Source organism: Marmota flaviventris, chromosome 11 (genome assembly GCF_047511675.1).
Source record: "Marmota flaviventris isolate mMarFla1 chromosome 11, mMarFla1.hap1, whole genome shotgun sequence".
In the NCBI taxonomy this organism is placed as follows: Eukaryota; Metazoa; Chordata; class Mammalia; order Rodentia; family Sciuridae; genus Marmota; species Marmota flaviventris.
This window is the reverse complement of record NC_092508.1, coordinates 8,157,786-8,171,634: the sequence shown is the minus strand read 5'-3', so window position 1 is coordinate 8,171,634 and position 13,849 is coordinate 8,157,786. Positions and strand designations below refer to the sequence as shown.

Here is a 13,849-nt window from a genome sequence, read left to right as displayed (position 1 = left end):
GAATTTTTCAAAAATTCAAAGCTTCTTTTAAAAGTTGGAACAGCTCACAAGCTCCCGTCCCACAGTGGAGGAGAGCAGGCTTTGGAGGCTGGGGAAGCTAATCAGAAATGATAGAGGCTGTGGGCTGTGGAAGGTCAAGTGCTCAAAGAAGCCCCAAATCTTCAGAAAAGTTACACGAAGCTTACTAAAGGCATAGTGAAGATGGATGTTTGTGTCTCTGCTTTTGTATGTGGAAATGGGTGATAAAGCTGAGTGTCCCATCAAGGGTGTCTTAGAGCGAAAGAGATAGGTCACTTGGACCAAGGAACACACCCGTGATGAAGAGCCTGAGGTGGTGTTCTGGCCGCAGAATCAGGGGGTCCAGTTGTCACAGTTCCCCAGGCTAAACCAGGCCTGCAAGGGGCAGAGCAGAAGCAGCCCTCTGCCTATCCTGGCAGCTGGGAGGAACAGGGATACCAGGTTGGTGCCTGCAGAGAAGACTGTCCCGGAATCCTGGCTGTGGGAGCCACCCTGGCTTTTGTGACCTCACAGGGGGTATAAGTGACTGTTCTCTGGGACCTGGGTTCAGTCAGAGACCAGGGCTGAACACCTAGGGCAGAGGGCAGGGGCAGACGGCCCCTCTAAGAGGGAGCCCAAAGATTAGGCAGCTCCATGTAGGTTCCAGTTTAGGTTAAGAGGAAACACCATGAAGAAGAGCAAGAAGAAAAAGTCCGAGGCCAGACCACCCAGGGACTCGTCCATCTCTCCACGGAGCAGCTCCGACTCTAGCACCTCCCAGCAGCCCAGCTCTGAGAGCATCCATCCCAGCCCCCAGTCCACAACGCAACCATCCAAGTGCACCACACAGCAACCCAGCCCTCAGAAGCAGTTGAGCCCCAAGAGCAGCCCAAAGCAATCCAAGTCCCAGGCCCTCCCAGAACCGGAAGCTCATCCATCGTCTGAATGCCTGTCGTCCCCCCACACCAACAGAAAAGCAGCTTCTTCACCTAGGAAAGGTGGGCAGACTTCTAACTTCAGCAGTTCTAGCCTTCCTGTGGATGGGGTTTCTGGGCTGGTTCTTGTAGGTAGGGGTACGTGGTGAATGTGTTCTGGAACTGTGCTTGTGGAGGGTACAAGATTTTTTTTTTCAACCTAAGAGACCAAGATTCCTGAATTTTGTCATTTCTCACCATCATGAGTCTCGCTGGAGACAGTCATGCGTACATATAATTTGGCTTTAGAATAATACTAGCTCGTTAGGAGTCAGCAGTACAGTGTGAGTGCAAAAAAATTAGAGCCAAGGGTACATATAGAGAAGTCTGTGGTTTATAACAAGGGAGGTGATCATATTGATTTGCTGTCTTCATCAGGCCGTGCCTGGGAACTATAAAAGATGACTAACAAACTAGTCCAAAGAAGATAGTCCAGGTGATGGAGGGTGAGAGGAGGCAGGGGAATGAGAACCATTTGGTGTATGACAATTTATTGATGGCGTTGGAGGACGCATTTGTCAGAGGAAGATGTGAACAGTCTTTCTGTGTTGTCCCCAGAAGTCTGACTAAGGGCCGTGGAGAGGCCCAGACAATATCTGAGATTCCCAGCTAAATTTTAATTTCAACAAACAGCAGAGAATTTTTTGTATGTGTGTCCCCAAATCATGGACCTCCTGTTACATTTTTATTTGCTAAAATGGCAACATTACCCATGGGAGACGCTAGAGGCAGACAGATTTCTGCTCAAGGTAAAAAATACTTTGCAACAGTGAGTGGCTGTCTAGGAAGAGTGCTCCTGACTTCTCGCCTAGTCACAAAGAGTCTGAGCAAGCGTGGGTATGTAGAGGAAGTTCAGTGGCATTCAGGAAGCGGGCTGTCTTGTACGACGAACGCGATGGCGCTGGCTAACTGCATTGATATCGCACTCAGCGCAAGCCCAGCATCAGCTTGATCTAGGTTTGTCGGCTCACCCGACAGCCCTAGAAGGAGGCACTACCTCGTGGCCATTCTCTATACATAAGGAAACTTGTAGGAATCAAACTCGCTCTGGAGCAGGCGCTTGTAACAGTGAGAGGGAAACTTGTTCTCTTCTCCAGAATCCTCATTCGTAACCACAGCTCCACCTTTCAATTCCAGGAGGCCTTGTGGTCTCCCCAGGAGGAAGAACACCCTTCTCCAGGCTTCTCCTGCACCTGCCGTGAGCCAGTGTCATTACCATGACCTTCAGCCACAGTTCATTCTTCTGGGAGGGTAGCAAATGAGAGATGCAAGTGAGGGTGCTAAATCCAAGAAGTTACTGTGACAACAAGACTCCTATAGCTTAGAGTCCATCCTTGACATATGGCAATGGTCTTGAGTGCTCTACTGCATATTGTGTGTATTGTGAGCATCAACTCTGGACGCAAACATTTCTGGATTATGACCTTCAGAGCTGGTGTCTGTAGAAAGTAAAACGTTTTTGTTGTTTTGTTTTTTTGGCAATACTGGAGCTTAACCAGAGCCTTTGCACATGCTAGGCACATGTTCTATACTGAGCTACACACCAGTCCTGGTCTACTTTTCTAAATGATCAGTCTGTGTGGAATACCCCAGAACTCTCACTTTTCATTCCTAAATCTTTTAATGAGTGCCTATAACTCACCCCAGGAGGGAATTCAGCTTACTGAGGAGGCAAAGCAAGACATATTGGTAGCTCACTAATGATTATAGCAGACACTCTACACCTTTCTTCCAAAGGAATTTCCCCCTTTTGAGTCCAAGTGGGAAGAAGTGTTGGAGATAGGGGATGGAGGTCTTTAAATAAAGGAAGTCAATTTCTAAAGCCAAGCCTTTCTATAGGCAAAATAGTGTAGCTCAAGAATGTGAGAGTCCTCCAGTAGCGTGGCTGTCATCAAAAAGAGGGACAATAGTGAGCAAGCGAGGTTGAGGATCTGGAGAAATCGGAATTCTCACACGTGGGGCAGGGGGTCGGGGGACAGGGATTGTCAATGGTGCCACTGCTTAGAACTGTCTGGCAGTTCCCCAGAGGAATGTGAAGGAGCCATATGATCCCACTCCTGGGTGTACGTCCAAGGATTAAGAACACATCCTCCACACAGAAGCTTACACATGGGTGTTCAGGGCATCAATATTTATAATAATCAACAAGTGGAGACAATCCAAGTGTCCGTCATCCAAAGGAGGATAAACAAGATGTGGTCTGAAATAACCACAATATAATATTGTGGAATATTCTTCAGCCAAAAAAAAAAAAAAGACACTCTGTTCTCATGCATGCCACAACGTGGATGAAACTTGGGCTAAGTGGAAGAAACAGATCCCTCCCCCCCCCCACACACACACACACATTGTCGGATTCCATTTACATGAAATGCCCAGAATGGGCAAATTATTCTCAAAAACTTGAGGGGACTAGCAAATGAGGAATGATGTCGTGTGGGGTATGTTTTCTTTTTCAGGAAATGAAAATGTTCTAAAATTAAATAATGGTGATGGTCCTACAACTTAATGCCAAAAACCACTGAACACTCTTAAAAGGCTAAATTGTGTGGTCTTGGAAATACATCTCAATTTAAAACTTTTTTTAAAGGATAAGTCTTGCCTTTAGAATCCATGCCTTCCCCACTTCAGGAAAAGTATGTGATGAGTTTGGTCTAAGCTGGAAAGATGCTGCGTTTTCTGGTTGACCAGTGTGGCTACACAGACCTGGAAGAATCCCTAATCCTGCAAAATAGCGAGGAGAGGAAAAGGCCTCAAGTCCTCTCACCCAACAGCAGAGGGCGCCAACTCCGAGTTCTGCTGGTTGCCATCCCAGAACACAGATTTTGGGAGATTTCCTTGAGGGAAGAATTTCCAGGACCATAAACCAAAGCAGTGGTTGTCTTAGGGAAGAATCAGTAGCCCCCAGATAAATGGAGCACAGTACCTCCGATTCCAGGAGTCTCCGTGCAGCATCATGGAGGGCTCAGTCACCTGCTGTGTCATTTTTGTCAGTGCCTTGGCAATAGTTTTTGCTGACTTTAAAAGTTAGAAATTCCCTCCATCCCCAGTGCTGCAAAAAAAGAAGAAGAAGAAGAAAAGAAAACCAGTTATCCACCTTGAGTCAAAGTTTTGTTCTACGATCTACTTGCTATAGTAGCACATCCTTATATCCTTTGAGCCTCAGTTTCCTTATTTATAAAATGATACTAACAAGATGCCACTTCACAGGATGTTTGTGACAGTTAACTGAGATGACCAGTGAGGGGAAGGTATAGCACACCGTACAGGTGTAAGCAGCGGCATTGTCAGTATTTTATTTTTCCCAGGTAGACGGCTCTGGAACCCAGACATTCTCCCACGTAGCTAGTCTCCCCTCCTGCTTGGGAAGGGCTTGTGCTGTGGGAGGGCTGCTTTCCTTGGGCGGTTCAGTCCCACATCCTTGAGGATGCCTTGGAAAGCTCTCGGGTTTCCCTGGGAACCCTGCCATGGCCACGAACGAACAGCGTGTCTGTTGTGGGCCTTCTAGAACTGTACTCCAGGTTCTCCCCCGGCCTTCCCAGGGCAGGTGCATCCCTCATCTCTCTCCTTCTCTGTCCACCAGGGACTCAGACCCAGGTGGGCACTCAGACCTGCTCCTGTGCCGTATGTCCGGGCAGCTTTGCTTGCTGGCGTCGTCTGGGGCTGTGCCACAGACGCATCTTCGATGTCCTTCTGCCTCAGCACTGCCAGGCCATGTCAGGGAGAGGACTCCCAAACCACCTCACCTTCTACAGGTTCCCGAGCGCGTGCGCGGCTAGAGCCTGGAAAACCCTTCCCAGAGCCAGGTTCTGTCCCTTGTTAGCAATCACCTGCGACATCTGGAATTATGGGCCAGAAGGAACGTCCCGCCTTCCACTTGCCTTCTCTTGGGCTTTGGGAGGCAGGGGCCCTTTCTGACCAGGCCTGTTCCCTGGGATACCCACCCATCTGCACAGAGAGGTACCATTGCCTTCCTTCTGGAAACTGCTCCAAAGTCATCTCACTCTTCTCTTCTCCATAGAAGCCCTGCCTTCCTCAGAGCACAATCCCTCCCAGCCCTTCATAACGTCCACGCCCTACAGGAGCTTTGTGAATAAACGCTCTGGGTGGCCTTTTACCACCTTCCAGGCCTTCACCATAGACGGGCCTTCAGTTTCTTGTCCTGCACAGGAGTTTCCTCTGGAATTTAGTGATAAAAACTGACTGTGACTCATAATCTCCTCCAGGTGATCACAGGACCCCAACCCCTTCAGAGCATGTCAGGCGATTTCGGGACGGCAAGGGTCATGTGGGCCCAGGCTGGTCTGCCAATGGCCACGCCCCACAGCCTCACCCACAGTCTCTGCCCCGCTTTTCCTCTTCCGCAAACCCACCAAAAGAAATGTCCTGGCTGCTGTTGCCCCTCAAAAGGAGTCCCCTGTTCATGTCAGGAACAGGCTGAAGACGCCCACCCCCACATTCTCCCAGTGCTGCCCGGTCATTTGCTTGGGTTGGAAGAGGGATGTCCACCCACACCCAGCTCTGGGTCCCTCTTGAGCAGCCCCATCTGTACTCCACTGAGCAGGCCCTTCTCCTGGGAATTTCAACCCCCTCACCCAGGAGCAGGACCCCATCCTCTGCCCTCATCCCCCTCCTCCTTTCAGCACCCCCCCCCAACCCAGTCCTTCCTCTGTTTATGGATGAGAAACACCATCTCCAACCTAAGAGAAGCTAAGAGATACCAGGGTGTCTGGTGCCTGCATCCAGAAATACTTCACCGCCTAGTGAGCCCCATCCAGGAAGGACCCGCCCACCTCTCACCATGCCCAGTTCCTCCCACGCCTGGTGTGCCCATCCCTGTGCAGCCAGATGGTGCCGTGAGTCCTCATGGGGTCAAAAACCAACCAGTGGTACTGAGGGGAACCAGAACATTTCCCTTGAAATGTGTGCAGCTTGCCTGGTGAGCTGACAGTACACGATTAGAAATGAGGACGCGAGGTAAGAAGTGCTGTGCCCAGCAGAGGTTCCAGGAGTGTCAGAACAAGAGAGTACATGAGTCTACACTGGGGGCCAGTGTAGGTCATAGTGTCCCCAGTACGTGAGCTGAGTCTAAAAGGATCTCGGGATGCTCCACTGCTTAAAATAAAAAGGGGAGAACATTCCAAATTCAGGAAAAGGCAAACAGAAGGCTCACCATTAAGAAAGGAAGGAGAAGGGGCAGGGCTAGTCTGGCCAGGGTCAGCTGCGTAGCCTTAGTTCTGTCCACATGTGAGCAGCTGCTTCCATACTCTGCATTGCCACTGAAGAGTAACGTTGGCTTTGGCTTAAAATACACAGCCACAGCCGGGTGCAGTGGCACATGCCTGTCATCCCAGAGACTTGGTGGCCTAGGCAGGAGGATCACAAGTTCAAGGCCAGCCTCAGCCACTTAGCAAGACCCTGTCTCAAAATAAAAAATAAAAGGAGTGGGTTTGTAGCTCAGTGGTAAAGTGCCCCTGGGTTCAATCCCCAGAACCGGGGGAAAAAATACACATTCACATGAGATAAGAATCCCCATTTTGTAAGATTTTTATCAATTTTATCAATATCTATTTTATCAAAATAGATATTGCATTCTTAAAATGCCTGCCTTGCAGTGACTAGAGGAAGTGTGGATTTTCCTTACCTCCGTAGTGGGATGTGATATGTTGTTTCCTGAGGTTCCTCATCTCTAAAATGATAGGACCTACCTCATAGGATTGTTGTGAGGCTTGAAGATGACATTGGGTGTGAGATGTCTAGCACAGGGCCTGGCACACTGGGCCTCAACCGCCCTCGTCACCTGCTCCCCTCCTGGGCAGCTGTTGTCCCAGACCAGTTTATCCTTGGGTCCCAGGGGTCTCGCAATAGGGTGTCTTGGAGAAGGGGTGGGGGGAATAAGCGTTCTTTTAAGAGAAGATCAAGAGGGTCCCCATATATTTGTGATGGGTAATCAGTCCACCCATCCTCAGGGAAGGAACCCCATTGTGGCCGTTTCCTCCTGCTGCAGACACTGGGAAGCCCTCTTCCCAAACCCCCACTACCTGCTTTGCTTTCCAGATCTTCAAGAAAACGCTCATCTCGGCATAACTCCCGAGCTCCAAGCCCTTGGGTCTGTTGCTGTGGCTCTGGGGGCCCTGGGAGCTGCCTACTACATCATTGAATCCCTGTGAACAAGCCCCCAGCCCAAGGTCCGGCAGGTATGAAGAGCCCCTGTCCCTTCTGTGAATGGACGTGTCTGCAGGTGGACATGTCCCCCACCTCTCAGGGAAAGCTTGAGAGTGAGTGACTCATTTCTGGCCTCAGGGTGAGCTGGCATGGCTCTCAGGAAGCCCTGGATGCCCTCAGATCACGACAAGACCATTGTTAAGATCATCAAAACAACCGGGCATGGTGGTGCATGCCTGTGGTCCCAGCAGTTTGGGAGACTAGGGCAAAAGGAGACTGAGGCGACTATATTGCAGGATCCTCTGGGGCCGGGAGCATGCCTTCCACAGCCACTGTCCGCCCATCCTCCCCTGTCTCGGAGGGCTCCCTAGGAGCAGAGCCTGAGACGAGGACTGGGGTGAAGGTTACTTGCTGCCAGGAGAGGGCAGTTGAGGGGGCCAGAAAGGGCAGAGAAGGTGCTGAGCACGGAGAGGTGAGGCCCCAGCCAGACCCAGGCAGCACCGACCAGGAACTACACCACAGAGCTGCACCTCTGGTGCCCCTGCGTCCATCAGTCTAGAGGGCAGGAGGTCAGGAGGGTGTCTTTTGTGGAAAAGGCAGCTCCCTTTTGGCTGAGGGCAATCCCTGGAAAAGGGGGCAGCTCTGAGCCATTAACAGCCAAAATTCACAATTCGCAGCTCCAGAGGCACCAGCCCAGAAAAGGGGCTGGGTGAGGCACCAAGAGCATCCACAGTGATGCCCGTGGCCAGATTCATGGGAGGTGACAGTGCAGGGATCATGAGAGGCATTTCAGCCCACCCCCAGGCTTCCACTGCTCACAGAGTGGACAGGTAATAGCCATAGTCATGCATGATGTTGGGAGTATATGCTCAAGATATCTCAAAGCCAAGGAGGTAAAGCCCAGTGGGAGCTCAGCACCCTCTCAAGGGAGGGCTCTCAAGGGCTCCTGCTACCTGTCCCAGGGACATTCATGGAATAGTATTAGAAGCACCTTAAGCTTTAGGAAATACCACAGCAGTTAAGAGTCTGTTTCCTCATCAGTAGGTAGGGAGAGGATCGGTGCCCTCTTCTTGAGTTTGTTGGAAGGGATATAGTGCTGAGGCACAGAACTGGGGGCTAGAGGGTCTTGTACTGCTGCCAACACGGTGGTTGGAAACGTGCTGACTTTGAAGTTGGAGCTGGGAGCCTCCCATTTTGCCTGTATTGCCTGAAAGCTGGGTGTCAGGGGCATGTTCTTAACCCTCTGACAGTCAGTGGCATCCCTTGTGGGGAGAATAACTGCCCTCTTCCTCTAAGGCGATGTGTGAGGGTTCACTGGGGGAAGTACCTGGGCCAGGGCTGTTGCCCGGGGTAGTAGGTTAGTGGCACTGGCCTTGGTGACAAAGTCCACCAGTATTCCTGCAGACTGAATCCAGTCTTCACTACAACCCCCAACTGTATGCGTGTTGTGGGGTTCAGGTATTCAGGTATGCTGGGGGCTTGGATTGGGAGGTCATTGCTGTTGTCACTCTTGAACCCAAGAGTTTAACCTGTGTAGTGTCTCAGTTTCACACAGCCCTGCCTCTTCTGCCCCCAGCAGTGACACCTCTTTCTCCTTAGGTCAGTTCTCATTAGCCCAGGGGTGGCCACAGGTCCTTGCCTGGATTCAGGGTTAGAGTATGGCTTTCTGGAGGTCAGATGACATAACCCAGGGGACAGATGCTAGTGCAACTGGAGAGAAAAACTGTGCTACTAATCTGACCCCACATGAATCACATGAGACAGGGGCCTTTCCAGCATGGGTGGAGCCCATGCCTGGTGATTCCGACGATGCAGCCTTTCCCCATGTAACAGGCGGCTTTTGCCAAATTGCTGGTCCTAATGACAGCAGGGACACCAGCAATAGGTCTCAATGCTGACCAGCCTCCAGCTGCTTGAGATGTGTTTAATGGAGCTCAGCAGGCCCAGTGTCTTCCAGGGCCCCTTCTGCCAGAGTCCAGGCTGCAGGGTCAGCTCCCCTGTTATTGAGGGATGCTATGAATCTCAGGGTCGGATGAAAGCACCACAGCAAGGAGTAGCAGAGGCCTTTGAAGAGCCCAGAAGTTTGTAATTAAGAACAAAGGGATTGAATTATAGTAACTAGATTAAGCCAATCTAGATCTACCCACCCAGGCTGGGCTTGGGTTGCCTCCCCTAACCAGGCACAGGAGGAATGAGCATCCAAAACAGTGTATACATAGCCGGTCACAATGGTGCATACTTGTAATCCCAGTGGCTCTGGAGGCTGAGGCAGGAGGATCACAAGTTCAAAGCCAGCCTCAGCAATTTAGGGAGGCCCTAAGCAACATAGTGAGACCCTTTTCTAAATAAAATACAAAAAAAGACTGTAGATGTGGCTCAGTGGTTAAGTACTCCTGGGTTCAATCCCCAGTGCTCCTTCCCCCACAAAAAAAAAAAAAAGAGAGAGAGAGAAAGAAAACAAAATGGCACCTGCTGGCCAGGGAGAAATGAGGTGGGTGTTGGGGAGAGGGGGCAGCTCAAAGCTCCCACTGCCCCGGGCGAGAGGTTTGTAGCTCTGCTGCGGATGTGTCTGCAAGTGGACTGGATGGGCAGGTCTCGCTGATTTAAAGGCCCAGGAAGTGCTTTAACCAGTGAAAGTCACCCCATAGAGCATGTGGAAGGACTGGGGTGCACTGTGGGGTACCCCGAGTCTTTCTGAGCTCTGAGGCTTAGCTCTTACTCCCTACGGAAGGGAAACAGGGAGTTTGGTGTCCTCCTCTGTCCAGAGAGTTGAAGAACCATCTGATGACAGTAGCAAAGCTGCCTCCTCTTTGAGGAAAGATGCTTCTAGAATTTTCTTTCCTAAATCTTGGTGAACCTTTCGATCCACACCTTCCTCAGAGGATGGTGAAGCATTACAAACAGAGGGCTCCCTTCCCGCTCCTCCTGTGCGTCCCCGAATGTGGTGCGACTCAGCACCCTGGCCTAGCTTGTGGGGGCCCTCGAGGAAGGAGGGGGAGACAGCACATGGTGACATTGAGTCAGATCCAGTAGATGCCAGGAGCTTTGTGAAAGTGTCACAGCCTCAAGGAAGACGCCGTCTCCATGTGGCTTTTGTGGGCTGAAAGGACACGACATCATGAATGGAAGAAATTGAAATCCTGAATAACGTATTTTTCCATAAAAGGATCTTAGCTGCTCAGCCCTCACCCCTGAGAGTGTAAAACTGGAGAGGCACCAGATTCCCGCTCACAGAGAATTGTGAATCGTCTGAGCCAACGGCTCTGTCCTTATTATTATTTTTTTTTCTTACAGATCCAGTTTCCATCAAAGGATCTCACTTGTCACCAAAAAGAGCAAAAAAGAAAAAAAAAAGGGAAAAATATTCTTGTGTCTTTACTATGTTTTATTCAGAGATACAAATGGGCAGGGAGGTAAGTGCGGGGGCCTTGGGGACTTTCTGAGCCACATGTAAACCACAGGCCCAGGTGGAGCACTTCCTCTGTGCACACACAACAGAACAAATTGTTTGAGCTGTTCCCACTCAAAAAGCAGGAATTATAAAACCTATATAACCCGCCAGCTGCACTTCCATTGGGTGGGAATCCCAGCAGTGGGCGTGGAGGAACGCACTGGCACATTTCCAGACCTTCAGGACAGAGGCCCTGGCCCCGCAGTGCGCTCTCTAGGCAATGGCTGTCCTGCGATGGGGGCAGCCCACAAGCTACCTTGTGGTTAGTCCTGGCCAGTGCCCAGGGGCTGCCACATCTAGCTCCTGAGCAGCCAGGTAGAAGTCTCAGTTCAGCATGATCCCAGCAAACACCAGTAGGAAAGGGGACGTCAACAGAGAAGGGAGAACGGTCATTCCTGGGTTTAGTGGCCACTGGGAGCAACTGAAGCTCGATCCTGCTGGGGCCACCTTGGAAGGTGGTGGACTACAATGACAAAGTAATCCAACCCCAGGAGGAAAGATGGAACCTTGGTACACCCACTGGCGGGAGACTGCTGGGAGGAAGGGGGCTAATTCCCCTGCACTTTTGTACTCTGGCAAGGAACCCCCAACCCCACCCCAGGCACAGAAGTGCAATCAAGGGAAGGTGGGGTAGAGACAGGATAAGGACAACCCTGAAGGCCATGTCCAGGGGACCTGGGCTTCTCTAAGAATTGGCCAGGGGGGCTGTTGGGACAGCCCCTTGTGGAAGCAGAGACCAGTCTGCCTGCAAAGGCATGGGCAGGGCAGGTGCAGGAACCCCAGAGCCCACCCACCACGCCCTAACCCCACGATTTCCTTTCCGAATTTGGCGCTAGCAGGTTGGGAGGGGGTACCCCTGATAGACAGCCGCCTTCTCTGAGAAGCCAGGCTCCCAAGGAAGAATGCTGAGATCCAGGAGGGTACGGTCATGTCTGTCCTTCCCAGCAGGCCGGGATGAGGAGGCCCGTAGGCATCAGAGGCCCAGTGACTGTTGTTTTTGGACTGTGGCTCCTCTGACTAAAGACACTTAACTCCATTTCCTGGCATATGAATCAGGTCCCCTTTTGTTGTACATGACAACATAACTCAAAGTGGCCCAACCTGTATAAGAAGAGAGAGGCTTCAAATGCCGCTTGCTCCAGGGGCATAGGGCGTGTTTCCCCTCCACACACACACACCCCACCCCGCCACCCCACCCCACCCTCTCTCTGTGCCTTTGCAGACAGTTCCATGCCCATCATAGCAGCAACAGCCCCCCAGCCTCCCAAGGTCAAGCCTAGCAGGGAGGACAAGCTGGCTCAATCCCCTGCAGCCAAAGGCTTCGCAGGTCCTGCATCCCTCCTGGAACTGGTGGTCCCGCCCCGGGAAATGCAGTGCACTGACTGACCAGGCCAGGGCTGCAAGGCCACCTTTGGCATTGCGAGTAAATTTCATGGAAAATCTGAGAGCTGAGAGCAAGGTAGGAGGCGTTTCAAAACAGCCACGTGTAACCCGTGGCGAGAAGAAATGGGAACAGAGGTCGTGCAGGGGCTTGCCGGTTGCTCACCCCTTCCTGTCCACCACCACCACCATGTCACCAGGATGAATGTCTGAGTGGCCTGGAGCAAGAGCTCATGGCTATCTTGGGCTGCAGCCCCCTGGCAGTTAGATTCTCTGGGCAATGGTGACCTGGGCAGCTTCACACTCCTACCCAGGGAAATATGGGGCAGTACTGTTGGCACAGTCACTTGGGGGATCAGGGGAGCTGTTAGCACTGAATGCCAAGAATGCAATGTACAAAAAGTCTATAATCATGATCCTGCCCAGGAGGCCCAAGGCATCATTAACCATCACTGCCCCTGGGACTCATCTGTGGACACTCCTGCACCGGCCTTGCACCAGGCTCAGTGGCTCGTCATGGACTGTAGGGACCTCTCCTGAAAGTGTGCATGCAAAATGACCCCATGCCAACAGTCCCCCTCTTCCTTCCTGCCATGCGCAGGTCACCTGCCCACTCTGCTGTCAGGTCCTGGAGGCAGGGGCCAGGGCCTTTTCCTCTCTCGGCTCCTTCCCAGATCAAAAGAGAATCTCAGGAATAAGCCTTTGCCCTTGAGTGCATTTTGGATAAACTGAGATTTGGATTGGGTCATTGTATTCAGGGTGGTTTATAAATATGATCATTGGATTGGACTATATTAATTACTACCAATTTCAAAAAACAGCCCCTTGTAGGTGCTTTTGAAAGAGAAGTTTAAAGCTGGAAAGAAGAGTAGCCAGTTATCTCTCAAATACGGTGCAGTGACCAAGGCTGCTGTGGCTGAGAGTTGGGGACAGCTGGTGGAGGCTGAGCCTGCAAGTCTAGCATCTTCACCAGGTTGGGCTCAGACCCTGGCTCTGCACATGGTCTTGGGATCAGATTGGTCAGGTCTGCCCCACTGCAGAGACCTCTTCAAGGGTGGAAGAAGGTCACAGGATGCGGATACAAGGAGCAAAGGGTGGAAGCAATTCCAAGAAGCCCCCTCCTCCTGCAGCTGCCTGCCTGACCCACCCAGCTCACTGTGCCAGGGGCACAGGACCATCTGAGAGGTCCTTTGCCTTATGGATCCAACTCTGGGCTCCATCCTTTCCACCTGCACCCCAAAGCACAGCCACCCCCCTCCCCCACTGGCTGTGATGCCCAGTACACCAGCCATGTCTGCATGACAGGGGAATGGAGTAACCTGGACTCAGGGAACTGAACTGCCACAGAGAGACAGTCCTAAGACCCAGGGGTACAGCCCAGTTCTCCTGTGGGGGCTCATGCTATGTGCCTAGGGCAGGAAACCAGACCTGAGGTCACCGATAATCCATCAAGATGGGACAGCTGTAGCTGCTGTTACAGGTTCTGGCTTCACTGGGGGTCTCACAAAGACCTCTGTCCCCACCCAGCACCTTCTCTGTGCATGCAGTGTGTCACCACACCTCATATACCATCACCAAGAGTCAGAGCAGGGGTTTGATGTGTATGTGAGTAGCACTGGGGTTGGAACTGCTCCACCACTCCACCACTGAGCAGCCCCAGAGCAGGGACTTGAGTTGGCACAATGCCCTTGCCAGTGTTCCAAGAAGCATTTCTGGCCTATGTCAAGTGGAACCAAGCCAGGAGCTGGCACAGCATAGGATCCAGGAGTCCTGAGGTGACTTCATTCAAGGGGTGTGGCATCATTGACTGCCACTGAGGAAAGTGTCCAAGAAAGAGGGCCAGGTTGGTCCCAGCTGCAGGGCTGAGCAGGAATTCAAGCTT

General features: G+C 51.7%; 1 protein-coding gene across 1 annotated transcript; it reads left to right on the top strand.

Moving 5' to 3' along the window:
* Positions 1-685: 685 nt before the first annotated feature.
* Spata3 (spermatogenesis associated 3) lies at positions 686-10,496 on the top strand. The gene is made up of 4 exons (XM_071619412.1): positions 686-995; positions 4,555-4,726; positions 7,029-7,168; positions 10,431-10,496. Exons 1-3 carry the CDS (start codon positions 686-688, stop codon positions 7,129-7,131), a joined length of 585 nt encoding a protein of 194 aa, XP_071475513.1. The 3' UTR covers positions 7,132-7,168; positions 10,431-10,496.
* Positions 10,497-13,849: the final 3,353 nt, after the last annotated feature.